The following is a 25,215-nucleotide window of genomic DNA, read 5'->3' as shown; positions in this document are numbered from 1 at the left end:
CAAGAAGCTGCCTTTAAAATAAGGAAAGCTCTTCCACCTGTACAAATTCACCCTTTAGAGTGAGGAATGAAGCATCATGCTTCCTACATGTGCAATGATGTGTTCCCTAATGCTCTAATCCATGTTAAGCAATGTGAGTACTTCAACTTTTCAGTTTGGCAAACAACGTTGGCTAGTTACAAATACTGTTTTCCTTGGTGACATTTTAATTATATGCTTCCAGAAAAATATTGTGATATATCTTAATTTCATTACACTGTTTATAGGTTTGTATAGGTTAAAAGTACAGGTTCCAATAAATGATGTGAAATTATTAATTTTGCAAATATCATTATTGTACAGCATATTACATATAAAAGAAAATTGAAATAACCTTAATTTAAAATATATTTAGTCTTGATACTATTGCACTCTACCATTTATTTTGTTTCATACATAAATTAGTATATGTTTTATAAAATATATATAAATTATATGACAATGACCATGAAACTTTCAGTTGATGTTTAACTTGATTTTCTAGTTATTTTATTATAAATATTTTGATTTAGAGACAAATGTAGTCACTGATTAAATAAAAAAAGATGTCCCTTTATGAGGAAACTTGGTCTACATTTTGAAGAAGAGATATGGCTTTAGATCTCTAAGGTTTTTTTTCCCTAGATATATTAGCCAATGTCCTTCCTCTTTCAAGAAATTTTAATACTTTAGTTCATTCAGTTTGTTTTACTTCAAGAAAAATTATCTGTTTTGTGAACTATTTGTGATACCTTGAGACACAATGTGGTTCCCAGACATCACCATGGGTCAAACCCTGAATCCACATCGTACTTGATAGATTTTAGTGGCTGACTGAATAAAGAAAGATGAACTAAAGGAAGAAAACAAAATTCAATCATCTAGCACTAGGTTGGCTAAAAGGCACTAATATAATAAATCTAAAAAGGTTATTTTACTGAAGTAATTTTATTTCAAGGAAATGCATGGAGTAAAAAGTTAAGAACACATTATTTTAGTATTCAACAATTCAAAATAACTTATTTTCCTTGGTGGTATCTCTTAAATACACTAATCATACAGTTAATAAATATTAGATTAGGGTCTTTATTCATGACTGTCTTATATCTTTCTAAAATATTGGATTATCCAGCTTACATCACCCTCATGTACAACACAAAAAGATGAAAAGAGCACACTGAGTAAATTTTTACAGGACATTCTCTGTCTCTCCTTTATTTTGTTCATCCAGTCATTCATTTAAATAATAAATTCTATATTCTTTGTATAGTCTCCCCCAAAATACATTGTCATATCAATAGAAAGCTGTTTTGAAGAGTATTCATAAGACTACTTTTCTGTAGCAGCAAAAGTTAAAGTTTTAAAATTATAAGGAACATATATGAAAAGATCACTCATATTTTCAGATCACACAGTACACTAATTCCCACCAGCAGTTGCCCTCCACTATTACCTCATAAAAGATTCCTGCCCCTCCCTGTTACAGGCACTTTACCTCACAATGATTTTTGGGAGATAAATAATTTTTATCTCCAAGGCAAAATGTCACATCAGTCCAAATCAGTGCAACTGGGAAGTGACTGATCTATGAGTTGGTTACGATTCCTAAGTTGGTGGATATTACTCCGGAGAAAGGCTTGGGTTTGAAGATAGAAAGAAAAGATTCTTATATGGGACATGGAAAAATCCCTGACACCCTTTAACTTAGAAGAGAAAAGGAAAGGCCATTGCTGAACATACCCTGTGAATAGACATACCTCCAATTTCCTTGCTATAACTCTGTGTTCTTTCAGGAAATTTGAGCTTGCTCAGGTAGACAGAAGGCAAAAATTTCAACCTTTCAATGTACTTATCTACAATGAGTCCTGTGAGAAGGCTTAACAACATCAAAGGCTTTCAACGGATGATTCTAGAAGGATCATAATGGACGTGTATAGTAGGAAACTGTTGTAAGGATCTACTTACCGAATAGGTTGGATATTTAGTCTAGAAAGTGTGATATCCAATCAGTGTCACCTTGCTCAAACTCTAGGGACTGGCTTCCCATTGCAGTGAATGTTAACATGAGTTAAAATAACTTCTACGTCATTTTAATCCTCGGGAACGTTAGGCTTTCTCATTATTTACTATTATTTATTGACATATTTCCAAAGCTCAAAATATTTTATTACACATAGAGTTGAACACATGAGTCAAATTGTATAGTATAGAAAATAAACTTTTTGGTAGTGTCCTCAGCATTTCATGATGCAAAACTATTGACAAACATCTTTAGAAAAATAATAAAATAGTCCTTCAGTATTAAAATTCTTAATAAAAAGCATTAGATCAAAGGGAGGATTATGACATCATCAATGCATAGATGAGTTAGGCATGAATGGAATGGATTGTCCTGGCTTTATTAACAAATCAAAATATATGACATCCCAGCTCTTATCATAAATCAAAATACTTGGAATACGAAGGTCACAGTCTGTCTTAGGTCAATCAGGAAAAATAAATTGCATTCATACTTTCTCAATTTTTTTTTGCAGTTTCTGATGATGGGACAGAGAAAACCAAGCACGTCCAGGACAGAAGCATCATTCTGCATACTTACCAGGTGAATTTTATGCCACTTTGTTGAATGCAGATTAATATATTTGGGCTTTTTATTGCTTGAGTAGAAAGTGCTCATTACTTATTATTTTACGTTTATCATATAGAAAATTAAAAACAAACAGAAATGTTTTCTTAAATGGCAGACATCACACGGTGGTAGTGGTGGATTTCCTCAGGATGGTCTTCTGTGGTTTCGGTGCAGTGGGTGGAGGAGGCACGGTTGCAGGTGTGTGTGGAGGAAAGCTGTTACTGTGGCTTATTCCCAGTCCCCCGTTTTCTAGTGGGAAAGTGGGGAGATGAGGTGGAGGAGGGAGCACAGGTCCGTAGTGAGGGAGCTTCCCAGGTGGATGGACTGGTTCACTGTGTAAATGGACCTCCCTATTCTTTATGTTATACCGGGTCTCACAGTCAGGACAATAGCCATGGTACTGTACTTTTTCATTGAACCGTACTCGTTCCCGAGGCCCTGCCTGAGGACTCCTGTCCTTTTCAGGTCTGTGCATTAGGGACTGCAATGGAGCCTTATCCAAGTTACTATTGGGTACGCAGCAGATGTCTCCATTGGGAATTTTGTTGGGTCTTCCCGGTAATCCTCCATTCCTTAGAAGCGTGCCGTTGGTCTTTAAAGGATTGGCAGTTGGCGCTGCTTTTTGAGGCTCTTCGCACCTCACAGGTGTCAACCTTGGAGGAGGTGGTGGAGGGTTTGGCTTTCTCAGGACAGTGAGGATAGCAGACGGATGTGCGGGAGGTTTAATGAGCGGGGCATTGGCCTGTTCTTTGATCTTCTCTATGCTGGAAGCTGTTGTCCCACTGGAGCTGCTGTTCAGAGTATCTGTCTTGGAGCTGTCAGTCATCTCATCCTCCAGCTGTAGGTCAGAGGTCAGGGTATCAATCTGGTCAACCACCTGGTGGAAAGGACAAGGTAATTGTGTTGAAGAGCAATCACAAGCAAGAAGACATAAAACAAACCTTTTCTGGTCAGCTTTGATCTTTTACAGAAGCTCCGACTGATCCTGAATTGGTAACTCCATGGTGCCCACAAGATTTTAGTTAATAAATGTAGTCATGGTGACCATTACATGTTTGGTATCCTAATCTCATAAGCCGAGAACCTAATATGCTATCAATTCCATTTGACTCTGCTGTTACTTACTACCAGAGGTAGAATTCATATGCTAAAATATAAGCCATGTTTAAAAGTAAAAGGTCAATCCAGATCTTCTTACCATTCAGGGAGTTACAAAGCATCACTTCCATGTTGAAAATAATCTGAACAATTTGGCTAGTGGCTATACTTTTAATAAGATGACTGTTCTTTTTTGGCCTCTGTGGTAGTTTGAATGAAAGTGGCACCCATTGGCCCATTGAGAACTGTGAACGACACTGTTAGGAGATGTGGCCTTCTTGGAGTGGGCATGGCTTTGTTGGAGGAAGTGTGTAATTAATGTAGGCTTTGAGGTCTCAGATTTACAACTTATGTCCAGCCTGCCCCTCTCTCTCTCTCTCTCTCTCTCTCTCTCTCTCTCTCTCTCTCTCTCTCTCTCTCTCTCTCTCCAGCACCATGTCTGTCTGCGCGCCTCCATGCTTCCCACCGTGATGATTATGGATTAAAGCTTTTGTACTGTAAGCCCTCCCCAATTAAATGTTTCCTTATTAGAGTTGCTGTGGTCATGGTGTCTGTCCACATCAATAGAAACCATAAGTAAGACATCTCCCAAAACATGTTGAGGACAGACAAATGAGGCCCAGCATGAAATGATAAGTTTACTTAAAACGTTTTGTGCTTTCTGTTACTCCTATTCTGTAGTTCTTGAAAGTGATCTTTGTAGATGTAGTTGTCAAAGTTTTGTTTCAATTCAAAAGGTCCTACCCTAAAATTATACTTGTAAGTCTAAAAAAAAATCCTCCAAACCCTTAACTCCAAATATTTTCTCTTTTGTTTTTCTTTTAACTATGTCCTTTATGCCTTCTTTTAAACTCTTATAATTGCACACTTACTTCCTGCCATGGAATATTTGCACACAGTAACATCTCTTCATGAAATTCTCCCCCATAGAATTAATGGTCACAAATCTAAAAAAAAATCTTAATTATGAGTCAATCTTTGTTTATGAGTTTCTACTCCTACTGCAACTCTATGCCAATTTAATTTATTAAATAGTCCCCAAAATGCTTTTCTTAAATTTAAAGTATTCAGATAATTTTGAATTACATTTTGAATAGCAACATAAGTATTGAAATACTATTTTTTTTTCGTGTAGATCCTGCCTCCTCTTATGACCAAGAGGAATTTGACTGTTTTCCCCTATAGAATTATAAAATAGTGATAGCACTTACAGGGCTCATAAAATATTTATTAATTAATGCCTTGAGGATTGTTTATTTTGGTCAAATGTGAGCACAAGCATTCCCCCTCCCACGATGGTGGTGTGACATGATTTTAGAACTTGCTCAATTATTCTAAAATAAATATTCTAAAATAGACTTACTCATAAAGGACTATATGGTTACTGACATATTCTTTAGTTCTTCGTCATACATGTAGCAATTACAGTTATGAGACAGCTAATAGATGCAAGAAGTAAGAAATCAACTTTGCTCATTTTGGCTGTGCTCGATTTCCCCTGGGTGGGGAGGAGGAGAAAGTAACATTAAATTTCTACAGCAAAGAAAACAAAAACCTCATCTATTATGAAAAACATGAAGCTGATGAAAAGCTACTGCCTCAAGACTGACGTTGTGATAAGTCCTGGCTACTCTCCATCTCTACATTCTCATTTCCTGCATGACTATTAATGCAGATTAATAAAATGCCAAAACCAACACTGTTTCTGTGAAGCAAGGAACCGAGTGGAACCACCTGTCATCCACATGGACCTAGAGACCATAGACGACAAGTAGTAAAAGTGTGATCAACAGCATGTTCGATGTTACAAGGGGTCTGAGACCTGAGATAAAGTGGGTGCAGTCTTCCTGAGACGTAAGACAGATCTAATTGGCAGAAGAGCAATGATTCAAGCATACTTTCAGAAAGAGCATGAAAAAGAGTCTCCAATAAAGAAAACCGAGTGAGGGAACTCTAAGGGAAACCCTGCTAGTGAAGAGCATCACAGGGTAGGAGGTAGAGAGGGAGCTCCAGGCACCCTGTGAGAGTGTAGCAATAAAGTGTCACATGCTTCAAAGTCAGCTCCAGTAGTGACAGAAGCAGGATTTGAAGGGAAAGTATGTTCATATGCATTTTTATAACAGAAGTACATTCTAGCTAAATCACAGTTTTAAACAGAAAACTATAAATCCTTTCTCAATATACAACAGTGAAACTATAGGACACCAAAACAAACAAACAAACAAACAAACAAACAAACAAACAGGGCAGCAAGAAGGCATCAAGTATTATTGACCAGCAAAAATTAAGCAATTATAGATGAAAGGTCTATGTGGGGGGAACCGAAGACCCAGTAACAGAGAAGAGGGGATCAAGAGATAATAATCTTTACTTCAAAAGTGGGAGAGTAATAAAGAGTAACTTTATTACCATCTTTATTTCCAATTGGGGGGTGGTGCTGAACCAAACTCAGAAGTTCTATTTGGATACATTGCTGGCCTGCCTTCCTCCTTCAACTACCTTGGAGCCTCAGGCTATGTTTATATCTGTCAACCTAGAGTCACAGACAGGAGCCTGACTTAGAGAAAAATAAGTCATATTAAAATTAAGCTAGAAATGAAGATATAATACATCACATTAATAGATTCCAGGCCTCTTAAGAATCTCAACAGATGGCAAAAAGTCACAGAACATAGTACAGCATCCTTAGTTATACAAGTTCCAAAGGAACTCGGAACATAAGTCCATCACTCAAATAGTAAAGCTACAAATGGGAAGCCTACAGCCAATGTTACTCAAATAGGGGGAAGCCTAAAGGCATTGCCACTGAAACCATGAACAAGACAAGGAAAACAAATGCAAATTAAAAATAGGCTGAGATTGTATTTCGCTAGAATTAGAATAGCTATCATTAAGAGAACACGCAAGAGGTGCTGGGGCATGGACAAAGGGAACTTTCATAGACTCCTTGAGGAACAAAGACTGGTCTAGTCACAATGTAAATGAGTATGGAGTGAAAAGCTAAAAGTAGAACTCCCATATGCTGCATCTACATCACTTCCTGGTGTATTTCTGCAGGACCCTGAATCAACAAGCCGCAGAGATATAACACACCCATGCTTATCGTAAACAGTCGGGTTATGGGTCATCAACCTCGATGCCCACCAACAGATGAATGGTTACGACGATGAACTGAAAATTAGAAATAGAATCTTATTTAGCCATAATAGAGAAAAATCTTGCCCTCTGCTAAAAATATATGTGAGAGGGCATTATTATATTAAAAATATAAGCCAGCTCCACAAAGACAAATGTGCCCTTCACTTCTTTTTCTGAATATTTGATTGCAAGCGTGCGCGTGCGCGCGCGCGCGCACACACACACACACACACACACACACACACACACACATATGAACAGGAACAATGTAAGATAATTAGGGAAGATAGGCAAAGAATAGTTGTTATTGGGAGAGTAAGGGATTGAATCTTGGAATGAGAACATACAGATGATGAATATGCTCAAAGTATATGATAAAATAGAAAGGAATCATCTTCATAAACTATATCACCACAAGTAAAACTATCCAGAAAAGGAAAGACACGATAGATAAACCCAATACACAAAATTTCGGGGTTTCTTTCCCACACAGTGTGCCCCATTCCTTCATCAAACGGTCAGCTCATACACGGGAACTATGTTTTTATGTGTTCCCTTCATGCTAACTTTCTGTTGTGCCTGGCACCGTGCAGTGACTTCACACTGAGATACTAAACGACAATTTACTTAGCAAAGGGATGGAGTAGAGACCCAGACATATTTCATCCTTCTCATGATTTCAGGGTTTATGTCTCGTTGTTATGGTTATCAGACCCACTAATCCCATATGACTCAGAAAGACAGATACAGAACAGGAAGGGAAGAGAAGGCAGATGGACGCTTGATGAGACATGGGGAACTTTCTCCCTGTTGACTGAAGTACAGACTTGTCCCAAAGCTCTAGATAAAGTTAGTTTCAGTTTAACTCCCAAAAGACTGAGAGAATTGAGACATGCATTTGTCATTAAATATAACTCTAAATGTATCCAGACGTTTTCTGATTACCACTAATCTTAGTTAATTAAAATCACGAAGCAAAGAGGTTAATTATGCTTTTTACTATTTTTTATTTATTTATTTTTTTACATTCCAGTCATTATCTCCCATCCTGGTCTGCCCTCTGGCTGTTCCTCATCCCATACCTCCTCCCCTGTCTCCAAGAGGATGTCCCCACCTCCCCACCCACACCCCATGGTCTATAGTAAAAATCTGAAGGGAAAAATGAATAAGAGACAAAAATTATTACTAAAAGAAGCATGGATAAGAATAAGAATGGCCACATGCCAGCGTCCCAGACACTGTTATTACTGAGCACACAAGCTGACTGACACAGCACTTGGTTCATCCTGTGATGGATGGAATGCAAGTCTGCAAAACAAGCAAGCAGGGGGCAGCTTTGAGTGTTCTCTGTCACTAATAAGGAGAGCTAATCTGCCTTCCATTTGTAGTCATAACTCACATGATCTATTTCTATTTGTCCAAATGATCTACTGTAGGGATTAAAGTAAATAGTTCTTCATCACAACTTTGTATTTTGCTGCTAGATGACAGCACGTTTGAGGAAGGGCAAAGGAATTCTTATGCATGAGCAAACCCAGTAATTACAGTGTGAGTGGTCAAATTACACTAAATTGTACTTATCTTTTAAAAAATGTAGCAAATGGAAACATTTAATTTATTCCACAATTTGGTCTAGCTTTTACATTTATTTATGTGAAAGGATCTGTAAGACATTTAAAAGGCAAGCATGATCTGAATCTCTCTCTCTCTCTCAGTCTCTGAAATACCTCAGTTACAAGCATGAAAAAAGAGGCTGAAGTGGCTCAGAGACAAGGAGACGAGCCTTGGAATATAGAGCTGTCTTCAGATGTCTAGAAAAACATGTATTTCCATTCTGTTGTTAGTTAGGTAGACCACTCAGTCACTGAGGCATTTCAACTGAGCTATGCCATCATTGTCCACAGCAACAGAGTGTCTTTTTCCCACCGTAAAACACCACAAATCTCATAGTAAGATAATTACATTAGATAATTCTTATTCTTGTCCTTATTTCTTTTATTTGACACCACACATTATATAAATGGTGGAAACCATTCAAGATAACACATATTTTTGAAACAGGGTCTCCTGATGTAATCTCCGCTTGACTGGAACTCATTGAATAAACCAGGGTGGCCTCAACTCAAACTTGCAAGAGATTCAGCTGCCTTGGTTTTCAGAGTCCAGAATTAAAAGCATGCACCACCATACCACACTTCATATGACGTACTTTAATCATATTCAATCCCTACTATGCCCATGAACTCCTTCCAAATCCATTCCCACCTCCTCTACACTTTGTGTTTCCTTTAAAATTGTTAATAATAATATATAGAAACCAATCTGCATTGCCCATATATTGCTGGCTGTGAGGCCAATGACTAGAGTATGGTTTATTTACCAGGAGCTAGCCACATGTTTATAGTAAACTGACTTTCACTGCTCCAAAACCATCAACTGTTCAAGCACCCACTGGGGTGGTGGCTCAAGAGTTCCAGCCCTCTATGCAGGAATGTTAACTTCCTTATTCTTGTGCAAGCAACCACAGCTTCTATAGTTCATGAAGGTACAGATCCTGTCATGTTCAGAAGTGTCTCACCTCTGCCTCTTAGGGTCTTTCACAGGGTGTGCTGAGCCTTAGTTACATCATAGCTTACATTGGTTGTCAATTTCACTACATCTGCGACCAACTAAAACCCAAGATGCTGGACATCTTGGTCAGTGATTTTTCTTGAAAAGATTTGAAGGAAGGAAGACCTATGCTGAAGTTGGATGGTGTTTTCGGGTGAAAGCTGAGATAAAAGGACATCAAAGAAGGAGTATTTACTGCTTGTCTGTTGTCCTCAGTTCCCTGGCAAGTTCATCTGCCTGATTGCTGTGACATTTCATTCCTCATGTTTGAAGCAACCAACATCTTCACAATTCCAACACATACTGAAGAGCAGCTGCTCTCCCAGAGTCCCCCAGGCCTCCACAACAATGGAACTGCTGAGACATTCAGCCTCATGGACTTAACAGCTACACGATTTTCAACCTTGCCAGTGGGAGTCATCTATTGTTGGATTACCTGAGTTGCTGCTGGCCAGTCAGTCTGCTAAATTCCCTTCTAATAGATGCATATGTGCTACCAGTTGCATTCCTCTAGAGAACCCTAAAACAGGGAGGGAAGTAACAGTGATGTCCATTGTGGAAGAGCAATTCACTGACATTCTCTGCACTTTGACTGATTGTGTGTTTTGGCATTAATTTTTAAAATTTTATATCAATTCTAGTGAGAATGGGCTTAGCTCTATTCCAGGGAATATATTTTAGTATTATAGCCAAGAAAGCTTATTTGCTTCCCTTGGACTTCTTTACTACAGAGCTTATAGTGCCCAGCCAAGCAGCCCCATGAACTAAGGATCTCTTGTTGACCCTCTAAAGGTGAAAAGGCTACTTTATTCCTTTGAGGAGCCAATCACAATCTTAATGTGAGGCTAAGTCTGGAGAGCTTAGATGTGTTTGGGTCTTCAGTTTTCCTACATGGTCAGACTTCCTGATCTGACAGTTGTACAGTAACCAGATTTTTAGTTTCTCCAGGATACTGAATTATCCTGTCCCTTGCATGCCACTTGTAACCAATCTCTATCATTTTGCATTTATAAATGGGCAAATGAAAAATGAATTAAGCTGCCACTATTCCAATTAATATCAAAGTGCCCCAAGGGGGAAGGGAGTTCTGCAAACATCACCAGTACGAAGAGATTTTCTGTACCTAATCAATTCCTACTTCCATTTAACCAGTTCTTCATGTTGCACTGGAGATTTCTTAAAATGTATTGTACACACACATACACACACACACACAAACACACACACAAACACACACACACACACACACACACACACAAAACGTTAAAAGCTTTAAGTAGTATTTTCTGTTGGTCTTAAGAAAAAGTGACAACAAGACTAGTTCTTATAGGATTGAGGTCACATACAAGTGGTCTTTGGTCACTCAGCATTATTCTATGCTCTAGTGCTCAAATGATGCTAGACGATGTGCTCCCACATGGGTTCAGATTCTATCTGTCTGTCTGACTGTCTGTCTGTCTACCATCTATTTATCATCTATCTATCTACCTATCATCTATCTATCTATCTATCTATCTATCTATCTATCTATCTATCTATCTATCTATCTATCTATCTGGGCTTCATTATGCTTCAATGTTCCTCCAGCACCCCCTATACTACCACTCTTCTCTCTCTCTCTCTCTCTCTCTCTCTCTCTCTCTCTCTACCCCTCCACCTTCTCCCTCTCCTCTCCTACTATCTTTATCTATTAGTCCACATATTATTTGCTTCTCCAAACAATCCTCCTGATCACATTCAATTCTATTACACAGCGCTAGAACTCCCATATATGCCTCCCTCATATGTGCCATTGTATGATGTAGTGATTAATTAATGAGCCTTCATATTTTTCTTGTGAAAGTCTACTGTCCTAAAAATAAATCTCATGCTTTTAGAGATGGAACAAGGAAAATATACTAAATACATAAATGTTAAATATAAATGAAACAGAGCAAAATACTATAACAAAGCATGGTACCCACAAAATAGCTTCTTTTTCTTTTTCTTTTCTTTTTGGTTCTGAATACATCTATAAATTTCAGAGGAATAAATTTGGGCTGTAAAACCATGCTTCTAATCCTTGTAATCTCTCATCTTTTTACTTGTTTTTTCTTATAGTTAGAGACTAGAAGGTACATGTACATATAATACATTCAGAAATAAATCTTTAATAAAGATATTGAAATAAAATATTAAAGTAACTCTGCATGACTTTACAATATTAACACATTCATAATTAAAATAATGCTCACATAAAGGTAAAATGGTTCTGCAGGTAAAAGTATGTAGTGGTTTGAATGACTAGGAGAAGTAGTCTTGTGGAGATATGTGTCAGTATAGAGATTTGAGGTTTCAAAGTCCCATTTCAGGCCCAGTGTGTCTGTCTGTCTGTCTGTCTGTCTGTCTGTCTGTCTGTCTCTGCCTGCTGCCTAGCGATCAGGATATAAAATTCCCATTTGCTGCTGCAGCACCATACCTTCTTGTCTGCTCCCAAGCTACCCACCATGGTATATCTGTGAGCAAGAGCTCTTCTGTAAGAGTTGTCTTGGTCATATTATGTCATCAGAACAATAGAACAGTAACTACTGCAAGGCCTGTGCCCCCAGGCCTGACAATCTGAATTCAACTCCCACAATCCACATGGTTTGAGGAGGAAACTGACTCCTACAAGTTGTCCTCAGTTCTCCACATGTACACACATAAATATATAAATAAATGGATACATAGGTGAATTGATAGAGGAATAGATAAATGCAAACGAATAATACCTTGCATTACATTAAAACTACTCTAGGATAATACTACCATGAATATTCTAGTAAGACCAATGTTTAGTGACTATAATAAAGAAAAAATAGTAAGTTGTACAACTATATGTTTGATTTTCTTAGAATATTTGTAGAATATTAGATTTCTTCTCAGGGTAATAAAAAATCATACTTTTGATTTCCCAAGCACATAATCACATGGCAGAAATAATAGCATTAGCCAAATTTTCAAGTACTATTTTTAGTACTGCTGATATTAATAACAGTGTTATTCGGAACTTTGGGGCATGGCTATAATTCAGAATTTCAACAGTTGTTTAATCATAAGGTCATTTTATGGTGCTACTTTCCTGGTTTATTAATTTTAAAAGTAAGGAAATAAGCAGGAGAAGAATTTCTGGGATATCTGGACTTGAAGGTACATATAAAGAAAGGATTGAAAGGTTACCCTGAAGCATATCTATCTACATACACAGAGAGGGGGGAAAAGAGGGGGATGGGAAGGGGGAAGGGAAGGGGGAGGGGAAGAGGGGGAGAGGAAGGGACGAGGAAGAGAGGGAGGGAGAGGGAAAGGGAGAGAAAGACAAGAAAACAAGAGTTCCAGAAATAGAAACTAACATTGTAGAGTTTAACTTGGATGGGATAGGTGTAAATGTGCATATTTGGAAATGTTTAGTTAATGAAATGGAACGTGAAGCAAAACAAAGAACCATATAAAAACAAAAAGACATAGAGAGGCAGATGACAACACTCAGAAGTGACCAGGGATCTTCAACCTGCTCAGAAAAGTTTTGCCTTTGCCAGAGGTAACAGGATGGCACTAGACATGTGTGCACATGCCTGGGTGCTGTGAGCATCCAGGATTTGCAGAACATAAAGGAAGCGGAAAGATCTGTATAGCGAGTCATTAAAAATGTGATAAGCAAACCCAATGAAGATAATGGAAAATGATGCAAGTGGGAAGGGTGCGCTGCATTATTTTTGCGTTCGTGAAAACATTTGAGAAGCTCTACGGCTCATCTTCTGAATGTCTTCCTCATCTTGACAGTACCTGCTTATGCTCGGTTATGACGGGAATGTGAAGGCACATGGGAACATTATCCTTGATTAATAAGGGTTTGCAAGCATTGTGACACCCCTTCCTGCGCCTTAGTTCTAGCATTCATAATGGAGAATTGGGAGTTTCATTTTAAAATATAACTTCATGCTGAATTTAATGAACCAGAATATATGAGATGAAAGAGAAAGAGGAAATTTAGAATGTGAGTTCTCATAAAGTGGGCTTTTCAGGCATCTGTCTTCACTGTCAGGAGACTCTAGATAGAGTTTATAAAAATAAATTAAACCTAATTTGAGATACAATGAAAGTCTTCATCATAGAGAGCCAAGAGCCATTTAAATCTGCTAAAGGGTTTTGAAAATTAATCTTTTATGACCACTACTCTGTTGCTAAATCCCTGAAAGGCTTCAACGTGCACCATTTTTTTTTCTGAGAACATAGTTTTTATAGTAAAAACCTACCCTTGTTTTGCTTTAACAAACTGTGTTGGAAATGATTATAAATGCATAGATCTCCATAAGGTGATGAAGGGAGAGAAATGTAAATTATGTTTTGCAACCCTTTTCAAATGTTAACACAGTTAATGCTCCTTGTTTGTAAGCCCACCTTATACTTTCCTTTACATATATTAAAATACAGAGTGCTGTGGTCCCACTGAAACCGCTTCAGCTCAGTATTTCTGTGGTGCGTGTTAAGTAGGGTAAGGCTACTGAAGACTCTCAGTTTTCTGCTTCACTTTCAACAGCTCTGTCAATGTTTCTTCTTGTAATCACAGTCTCAGTTACTTATAAAATCAAAGTCCCCTTGTGCCCAGCAACTTAAATAACTGTAGTGATTTAGCAAACTATTTATTCTTTAAATTAGTTAAAATATGATTATGATTTTATCATAGAATGTAAGAATATTGTTTTATCTTTTTGAACAAGATTGGATTTATTTTTAAAAAAAAACAGGGACTCATTTGGAAGAAAATAGACAGGTATGGCACTTAAGATCATACTAAGATGAAAATTATAAAATATGCAACATTGCAAAATAGTCAATGGGGAATAAATTTTAAATTTCAAAAATGTAATATATGGATTGGTAGCTACATAGTTTTACTGTGGTAAGAGGGAAAAAGTTCCGTGATGTGATTAAACAGCTCGGTTAGCAAGATGCTGCTGTCTCCTCACTAGCATCTTTTTCTAGAAAGTTCGAGTTAATGAAAACTTTCAGAATATCTCTATCAAAACTCTATACATGGAATTTATATGAAGTGATAGAGCCCTTCCTGATACTTCAGGAAGCAGAGCTGACAAACACGAGGAGGAGGTATGTGATCACACTGGAGGGAAGCGATGGATGAGCAGAGCACTAGGCCGGGCACTGAAACCATGAGAGATTTCCCTTTCACATCCGTCTGGAATGGTTAAGGCAAGACAGAAAGTCTTACTTTGAAATTTAATTTTCAAACAACTGTACACTTAGAAGAAGTGATTGGACAGATGGAGCTAAGTCACATGTAGGAGTTAATCTAGGGGGCTCCCATTAGACACCTATGGCTTAATGGACAAGAATCATGATGAGAAGCCACCACAGAATTATCCTCTTCTGGTACATTGAAAACTAATGCCTGAGTAAAATTCAAAATCAACATACCACGATCGCCCGCCATCTTCCCCCAGCAGTAAGTTAATGCCGTGCCTGTTGTTGCCAGTGTGTCACTTGATCTCTTTTCCTGATTTCTTTTATGAGCATATGTGTTGTGAACATATGTGGACTTGTATTTACTGCATGTGTGTGTGCGTGCATATGAAGATCTGAGGTTGATGCTGGAAACATCCTCACTCTTCCACATTAGGCCCTGAGACCCGGTCTCTCAATCAAACTTGATATTACTTATATCAAGCTTGCTCTGGTGACTTCTGTCTCTGCTTTCCAAGGCTTGCATTACAAGTGGGCCACCACATCTGGCTTATGTCACAAGAGTTCCTTTATTTTTGTATGATCATTATATGCCAGAGGATAAACTCATCCTGTGGCACGAGTGACACAACGAACGTTGAGAAGTAGTGTAATTCTTGACACAGCTTTTTTTCTCCTTTACATATCACTGAGTGTGTACCATTACGCATAATGAATTTTAATCATTCAATCAAAATATGATAAATAATAAAATTGACATAATGATTAATTTGCAAAAGCAAACTAACTTGACTTAATTATTTACCATTAGTAAACAAAAGTTAGCTCCCTGCCCATCTCAGGAAATTGGAACAAACACAGTCTAAAAATAAATCACTGAGAGGCTCCTGATTATAATCATTTGAAAGAATTGCCTAACACGGACTGCAGAGATGCTGAGAGACAGCTCAGGCTTACTTGTCAAAAGCAAGAAAATAATGAATTCAGTTCTCAGCAACACGTGCAGGAGGCCCTGCATAGCGTTGGCAGGAATGTGTACATCAGAGGCAGGAGAGTTTGAGGAGAGATGTCCACTTGAATGGTGAAAAGCCAGAATGCCTGATTTTCTAACCAAAGCTTTTCATCCTCAGCCATGTTTCCTCGCTTTGAGTGCTTTAGCACAAGAGCTAGGCAACGGACAGATTCTACTAAAGAGAGCAAGATGAAGACCAGAATCCCTCAGGCCCAGGATAAAAGACATTTCCCCAGGCCATGAGAACTAGGGGTCATGGAAGGAAGTGTGCCCTGAAGGGGTCTGGCAAGGTCATTATTTTTGGTTTTAACTTGTAACTTTTTAACCTCCCCAGCCTTCCAAGGACATTCATGCAAGGCTTCCACTCATAAGAGGTGGTGCAATGTTAAAAACTGCAGGAAAAAGATGATGGAGAACACTAACTAGCATTTTCTTTCTTAGGAACAAACATCACAAATAACACAGACATTACATAGCAAACATACAAACACAAAGAAGGTACTACTGGATATCTCAAATTTGAAACTTTTATCAAGAAAAAAATGGGTCTATGTCAGTTCAGTAGAGATACTAAATTGGTGAGAAAATAGAGGCCTGAGAATTTATTGTGAAAACTGTTCTGTATGAAGAATGAAATACAAGCTGCGGATAAGCAGACTGGCAAAGAGTGGCTGGTGAAATGCTACAATGTAGGAAACGAAATATGTATAAAAATCTGGGCCTACTTGGAGCCAGTCTATCATATCCCCTGCATGTGGTAGAAGCAAGACCCTGGGAGCCATGTTCCCCTAATTTACAAAGAACCCCTCCACCACCTGCCACGTACCCTCCCTACAGGCATTTAAGCTAGAAATATGGGGATATGTAAAGCAAGGTGATTTCCATGCTGGGTTCACTTTGAAGACAGTCTTATATAAGACAGGAACATGCTAAGTAAAAGCCACTCCTGTCACTCCCTTAAGTTCATAGGAGAGTAATTTACCTAACAAATAAAAAGGAAAATAAATGGGAAGGTGACTGGATCTCCACAACTGTAACAAGTGGGAAAGAAAAAGAATGAAAAAAAGAATGGGCACATGAAGAATCCAGTTTTGAAGAAAAGGCAAAAAAATAAAAATAATTCCTGAGGGGATTTGTGCTAGAGAAATATTAATATGATATAAAAGGCAAGAAGAAAGGAAAACAGAAAATGGATTGAGGAGTCAAAGAACAAGACTGAGATCTAAAAATGTCATGATTTCAAAATTAACAAATAAAATGCCAGAAGCAGAATGGAGAATTGACATGATCTGAAATTCAATTACAGACATAAAGGGGAGGGGGGCAGGATATAATCACTGTATCCACAGGAGGAAAGGCAGAGATTTTTAAAATGCCTGCCCTTAACACTTTCAGAGCTTGGGCTGAGAGTAAAATACAATATATGTAAAGACCAAGTAAAAGTCATTTTAGGCTAAAATGCCAATTTAAAATGTTTACATTATTTTTTGTCCTGCCTGAAAAATATAGCTTGATTTTAAAGAAAACGATCATGTAAAACAAATTTTGAGCATAGAATTTGTATGTGTCACTGAATAAGAACTAAATTCTAGCCACCAGGTCCTGACCACTGCTTAGCTCTTCTGTCTCTCAACCTAGGTCTCCACCACAGTATGGAGGATTCAGATGTACATGTGTACCTTCAACCTCTGTCCATATGTCTGCAGGCATCTGCTGGTCATTCCATAGACATAGCAATAGCAGAATTCTCCCAGGGTTCATTCTCTCTCTCTCTCTCTCTCTCTCTCTCTCTCTCTCTCTCTCTCTCTCTCTGTGTGTGTGTGTTTGCCTATATCATCTGTGCACAGTATGTGCAGGGCACACAGATTCTAGAAGATATTAAAATCCCCGCTGCAACTAGAGTTACAAAGAGTTCTAAAACTCCATTTGGGTACTGAGAACTGGGTATCAGTCCTCTAAAACATAATCCAGTGTCTTATTTGGTGAATCTTCTTTTCACCACCAGGTCAATCTGCTTCAGCAAATTAAATTTATAACAAAAACTCACTCTAAGTCATTGAAATATGTTTAAAACCAATGATTATAGGATGTAGGAGTGCACTATTTTGTTCTCCACTGTGAAAAATTTCAAGATAGTCATGGCTGCTTGCCTTCACACTGCAACTAGAAGAGGCACTATGTAGCAATCTTTAGCACAAAACCCAAAGCCTATTGTCTTCCTTAGGTTTAAAGTTAGCACACATTACAGACACTGGACAGACTCATAGCGTCATAGTATGTACTATGTTTATAAGGTAGACTTCACTATTATGAAATGAAAATGCATTCAAGGGTAAATTTTCCTAAAAGAAGGTTAAAATTTGCCCTTTATATTGTAAATTGTACTTCAACAGAGGTTATTAGGGCATGGGTGACACCAAGAAATATCATGCACTTCAAGGACAGACATTAAAGCAGAAAGAGTATGAGACAGAAAAGTGAGGCTAGTGTAGGACTTTCCCAGGGCAACACCAAATAGCAAAAGACTCACTGCATTGAACACAATGTTCTGAGAGAAAGTATGACCCAAGGGTGTCGTGGACAACAAGGATTCTACAAAGTTCAAAAACAAAAAGGATTGCAGTGTCAAGATGCAAGTCCCAAGAAAGATACCAAATCCTAAACTTACCAAACCAGAAGATGAAAGAAAAAGCTATGAAGAAAAGATGGGAGAAGTATTCAATGTGCAAATATACACACAATTTGGACAGTGTATTCTTTGAGACAACTTTAAAATTGATGATTTCTCCAACTGCAGAGATGACTGTCTAACAGAAAGCATGTAGAGTACAAAGCCTTCTGAGGAGTCTTTTAGACAGGGGGACAAGACAAAGAAAAATTACTTGGCAACATGCTTGGGGGGCATTGGAGGGAGGTCATATTATACATGAAAAAAATTTACATGGAAAAGAATTTGCAGTCATTTTCCTTTAATCAATGAAAACAACACCATAATTTCAAGTAAATTTAGACATTATGGTAGCTATGCAAATTCCCAAAGCAAGCATGTTTTCATGAAATCTTTATGGTAGCGTTCAAAGCAACGGGAACAGTGAGATGCGGCAGAAAGAGATAAGGAGATCAGGCTGAGATCCAGGAGGTACAGGGCTTAGCTTAATTTGCCTGGCTTAATTGGGAAAAGAAAGTCCCTAGCCAAATGTGCCAAACAAGAACGTAATTAAACGTACATCAATGGTACTATGTGCCGATTAGGTTTTATAAGACATTCTATATGCTTAAAACATTCTCAATTAATATGTTAAAAATACAAAGCCTATAAAATATATTCACTTGCTTGACAAAGTAAAATCTCTCAAAAATTTAAGTGTATAATATGGGAAGTTATTCAAATACAGCTTCTTTATTAAGAAAACATAAGAGAAAAGGCACAAAGTTCTTTGCAGTAATATCTATAAAAATAAAAAGAAAAATCGTTAAATAAATGTGTTGCTAATGATATCACTTTCTTTGGTAAGAACATGAACTGTAAAACTGTGCAAGAAACACAATTTTAATTGTAAGGTAACAATAATTTTGTTTGGGGGTAAGAAATAAAACACCTATATGTTTTCTAAATGCTTTTTATGTAAAACATGACTGCATTTATACTGTCCTTAAGCTAGCTTCATACATTTAGAGTATGTTTAGCAATGAAACAGTCATCTGTGTCTGAGGCTTCACCAAATCCGAGGAAGCAAGTTAAGAAAAGCAGAGCATCTAAGAATGCTAGAGGCAGCCCAGGTGCAAAGAGAAGCTCTGAGGCTCAGCTTGGAGAACATGGATGTCTTTTCAGAGCTGGGTCAACAGCCGGGATTCAAAGGATTTTCTTCTATGATATTTGTCATCTTAAAAACCAAAGCGAGGTATGGCTCTACCCATCTATAATCCTACCATTTGGAAGGTAGAGGATGCCTGTGTTACACAATAAGCACCTCTTTCAACCAATAGGGATCAGTTTGTCCATACCAGTGGCGCATTCTCAAACATTTGCAAGCTGAACCATCCTCCCCCATTATCATTATCTCATTTGACCTATGAAGTCCACTCATTCATTATTTTTAAATATATATTACTAAAATTATATTATACTTAGGATTTTTATACATAAAGACACTGTATTTTCATCATATCAACATTCCATTCTTCATCTAACTGTTCTCAAACATTTCCTGACACATCATACTCCCAATTTCATATCATAGTCCACTGAGAACAGGCAGTATTAGTATGTAGGGCCATCCACTAGATCAACCTATCAATGGCTACTTCCTTGAAGAAATTGAGTTTCCTTGTCCAGAAGATATTAAGGGCCAATGCTCCTCAGTTCATACTGAGTTTTTGTGATGAATCCCTTCCTCCAATCTCTGTTAGGCTTTTCGTAGTAGTTCTCTACAAACGCTGGTTCTTCCAGTGTCTCTGACCCCTGAGCCATTTGAGGAAGAGATAGGATATGGATGCCTCATTTGATTTTGATGCAAATTGTTCCCATAACTGATGTGTTTGAACAGTTGGTCCACACAGCTTTTGGTATGACCTTTGAGCAATTGAGCCTCTAGTGGACTCTTCTTTTTTTCTAAATTCATAACCTGGATGAGCATCATATCCTATTTCTTCTTCTTGGTTCTCTGGGATATGAAGAGGCCTCTTGCTGTCTGACACCAAGCTCATTCCAGTTGCCATGTTTTCTATATCATGATCAACTAGAACACCTAGAATTATGACCCCATATAAATCTTTTATCCCATATGAAGCTTCTTGTTAGATAGTTAGTCACAAGAACAGGAAGGGAATTATTATACCAGCCAAACTGCTGTTTGAGTATGATTCTAAGGGGACTCAGTTTCTTATCCATGTCTGTAAGGATGATAAGAATTCACAACCCAGAAGATGAAAAGGAAAACAGTGCTACAAAGTTTAGACCACTATTGTATGGGATGGGCTGCTATTCTGTCAAATAACATACATTACCAGGACATTTTAATAATACCATTTATCCATCAGATATTTAACAAGTGACAGAAACCTCCAAAGAACTAAGAAAACCTAGACTAATATCTATCAAGTAATAAACTTAGTATCAAATATTAGAAAATAAAAATGTATGCATAAATGTGGTATACTATTGACATTTACTATGGGAATAATATACTTTACATCTTTGTATACTAGATTTCTACATGCATATGTGCTAATGAAGTATCTTACTGTTAATTGTTCCAAAATTTTTAACTCTCTTAGATAATGTGTTTAGAAATATGAGATGAAAAAACATAGAATTAAATTTTTATACTGAAATATATGTGGCCTTTAGAATTCATTTAAGCCTCATATTGGATTGAATATTTCCATTCTTTTTGGGGATGGTATAATTGAGGATACAAATATATTTCCTATTTGTTTCCTTTCTAAGTTGTTGTATCAGTAATTGTATATGCAATGGCTCAGTGGAGAGACATGATGGTGTACATCTTTGCCAACTCATAGGAAGCTGTTACAGAACAGAAATGCTCCAATTTGATTAGCCTAAATACATGTTCCATTGATATGTAACACACGTATACACATTCACACACATGAACACTCACACTCATGTATCTTGTTAGAGAGATGCTGATACATTGCCAAGGCCTTCTCAGAATATGCTTACCTTTATGAAATCACACAATTACAGGGAAGCTATGCACAAATAAATCCTGGAGCTGAAGCTATAGAAAGAATATTGGAATTAAACATATCAATATCTAATTTTCAGATAATTGGTCTAAGCTGTATAGCTTTCTAGAAATATCAATGAGTACCATTGTGCACAAAGACATACTCAGCCTCACATAGAAAAGAGCTGCCCAATAGAAAGTTAATTTCCTTCCTATAGAGGGAAATACCGTACCCTTAATAATATCTCGTTCTCAATAATTAAATTCAGTGGGCAAGAGAATACAAAGTAAAAATGGAGACAAGGATTTCAGAGACGTAATTCTCATTATTAACGCTTGCTTCAAAGTCCCATCTTATCTTTTTACTTCCACTTCTCATAGAAACCATTCAGTACAGTTTCAAAAGATTACCATTTAAGGTCTTGCTGTTTCCCCCTTCTATGAATAAGCTATGTGGATAAGATACTTCCTCAGCTCCAAACGCAAGGAATGAATCTCACACCATTCACTTGGTAGATCTGAATAAGCAACCCTGGGAGCCAATATTTAGTCTCTAACAGTGCTATTGTGTTAAGTGTTCAGCAACGGGTGCCCCAGGGAACAAAATCTCTCACTGTGTCATTTACCAATTTTCATGGTGTAATTACTCCCACTATGGAAGGGTTTACAGTAACAACAAGATGAAGTCACTGAACACCAGGTTGGGATAATGTGAACCATCAGCTCCCACTGCCTCTGTGAGCTCATGCGGTGGCTCAGGAGATTCAACCTGCAATGAAGTTTCTTAGAAGAAACTTTGATGTTATCGGCGCTTCAATCTGATTGCTCAGTTATTTATTTATAATGGCTCTGATATTTTATCCCAAAGAAAGGAGTACTGATTATTTTTCTTCATCAAATATCTAAGTAAATATGGACTACTTGAGTTTGCATTTACAGCTCTGTCATTAAAACAGTAATGAACTCTCATTAAAGACTTAGAAAAGGAGAGCGATAAAGCTTCATTTAACGGCTTTATGAAGATATTTCTACATACATAAACTACTGCTTCACACAGTCTCCAGTCAAACAATCTAGGCCCTAAAATACCATTTGGCTACTTCAAAGATAAATGCAGGCTTTTTTCAGTCAGAAGCTTTGCTGAACAAAATAATTAAATTATTTACTAACCTCAAATATTTCTACCAAGAGCATTTGTATGCATTTTCTCCTGGAAGGCTTCAGAAAGAGGGACTATAAACAGACAGTAATCTCATAATAAATGCAGGTTGAATGAAATTAATTCCTAAAAAGTCTTATATAGAGAAATTTAGCAAGAAACATCAGTTACATATGATAATAGGTCAATCACTAGGTATTTAAATGCATATGTGTTTACTATGAACTCAAAAATAGAGAAGTGATTTTAAAATTAGCAAGAAGCTGCTTTGATGGGGCATATGTAAATTAGTCAAATGAAATGGATCATTTGTAAAGTTTATTTATAGCCACATATAATTACATTGGGCTTCAGATGTTGTTATTTTTAACCAAAACAATTATCCCTGTTTTGATATACTTTGATACATAATTAATCTCTTTCCTGAAGAATAGGGTTACCATTAGAAAGTTTATATTCTGATGGCTACAAAAACAAGACTAGAAGTATGGCAATATTTATGGACTTATTAACATGGAAGAGAAATTGTTTTGTATGGTTCACTCTCAATAAAGGACCATGGGCAATTATTGACTGCTGGATGAAGCAGAATTAGTCTCTCCCGGGGTGAGCCCTTTAATGGATTTTGAAGTGGAAGTTTCTGGTTGTATCATGTGATGCACACTCACATAGCATTTTGCAGAGGCAAGGCCTATGGGAGAGCAAGTGATGTTTGGAGAGAGTATAAGCAAGACTCAAGGTACGGCGAACAGTGATGGCACATTTGCATAGCTAGCTTTGCAACGCCTCCTTGGTCTGGCATCTTACCTGATCTTCACTAAGAGAGACATGGCAGAGAAATCCTGGACTCCCAGCTGGTTCTGGTCGCTTCCATTGACCCATACCCATTCAGCAGAGGCCTGGCTGTTTCTGCTGGATCATGCCACTGAGGCTGATCCATGTTTGATATCCTGACACTAGTAAACTGGACTGCTTGTATCCTGATAAACGAAGATTGGAATCTTCCTGAAGAACTACTTCTAAACAGGTCTACATCTGCTTGTCCTATTTATCATCTTTTCTTTCCTACTTTTGGATGGTGGACTAGAAGTGGGTTGAAGTGAAGACTACAGGACATCCAATGCAGTGTAAAACCATAAACACTCAAACAACAAAAAGTCTAAGCATTGTATTTATATATTTATACACACACACACACACACACACACACACACACACACACACTGAAAAATGCACACACATTCCATTACCATTATCATGATCGCAACTAGCCTCAACAGCAGCAGCAACAACACTCACAAACATAACCAAATCAGAAGAGGCTATTGATTCTGTGAACACGTACCTGGGAGGGGTCTGAAAGCAGATATATGTCAAGGATTAGAAGGAAGAAAAGGAAGAGGAAAAGAGAAATAACTATCTATTTAACCCATTTTTCTATAAGGAAACTATTTTCTTTTAAAATTAAATGTAGCATGAGAAATAATGGAGAAAATGGTTTTAAAACACTGTCTAGTTTCCTTTCTACACCTCAGATAACTGTAGCACTAAGTCGATAGTCAAGTGTACCAAAGAAAGCAAAGATATGAATTTAAATTAGTGACATAATCATCCTGATCTACTGACTTTTTCCACTGTAGTCCCTGGTAATACTATAATTACAGAATTTCAAATGGCATGATTTAAAGTAAAGATTTGCTAGCAGTATGATAAGCCGTTTGCAAGGGTCAATATAGTCAAATCAACAGGATCTAGCATCACTTAAGAGACAAACTTTGGACACTTCTAGAAGAAGTTTCTAGATTGGGTTATCAAGGAAGGCCCACCATAAAAGTAGTATCATCCTTCCATGGCCTGGAATCCCTGATTAAGTGAAAAGGAGAGAATAAGCTGAACCCACTCATTACTCTTTGCTTTCTGATTCTGGATGCTGTATGACCAGCTGGTTCCTGTTCTCATCTCCATGTCCTTCCCATCATAGACTGTATGTTTAGACAGACTGTGAGCCAAAAAAAAGGAAAAGAAAAAGAGAAAGGAAGGAAGGAAGGAAGGAAGTCAGTCTATAGTGGTTAATGTTTATATCTCTTACATATTAATTGGTAATTTTGCTAGACCTCAGAGCCAAAGTTAAAACTCAAAATAGCTTGAGGTCACTTAAAACCTAAGACTGCTGTCCCACTATGCACTCAGTCCCACTATGCACTCAGTCTCTTCCCTTAACCTTATTTTAAGAGTGCAATGTAACAATCTTTCTTACTTGAATTGTATTTTCCAGGTAATCAACTTCTAGAACCTGAGCTAGTGCAGAGCTATAATAGAAAATTGTTCTCAGAACAATACATGCGCATCTAATGCTGGAAGCAGCAAATACAGAGGTTGAAATTGGTCTAATATGACTGTCTACTAGAAATGCTAAATCCATCAACATTTGGATATTGATCGATAAACACTGATGATAAGTACTGTTTTGTACTTATGTATGTATGTATGTATATATATATATATATATATATATATATATGTATGTATGTATTCACATCACGAATTCTGCTCCTCCTTCCAGTCCATCCCTCTTATCTCAGTCATTTGGTGTCAATGACTTAATCCTTGTTAAACTCAATGACTCAATGACTTCTGTAAA

At 37.4% G+C, this 25,215-nt stretch overlaps 1 protein-coding gene across 13 annotated transcripts in view; it reads right to left on the bottom strand.

Moving 5' to 3' along the window:
• Positions 1 to 744: 744 nt before the first annotated feature.
• Prr16 (proline rich 16) overlaps positions 745 to 25,215 on the bottom strand; it is a 192,162-nt gene continuing 167,691 nt past the window's right edge. For 12 of the 13 annotated variants that reach the window (XM_087593104.1, XM_087593110.1, XM_087593102.1 and 9 more), the window contains one exon: positions 1,201 to 3,524. In XM_087593104.1, the coding sequence (XP_087449230.1) occupies positions 2,766 to 3,524 (759 nt within the window). In that variant the 3' untranslated portion in view covers positions 1,201 to 2,765. 13 annotated transcript variants of the gene reach the window in all.

Source organism: Rattus norvegicus, chromosome 18, assembly GCF_021556685.1.
Source record: "Rattus norvegicus strain SHRSP/BbbUtx chromosome 18, alternate assembly SHRSP_T2T, whole genome shotgun sequence".
NCBI lineage: Eukaryota > Metazoa > Chordata > Mammalia > Rodentia > Muridae > Rattus > Rattus norvegicus.
Note: the sequence above shows the minus strand (reverse complement) of the source record. Positions and strands in the feature narration are given on the sequence as shown.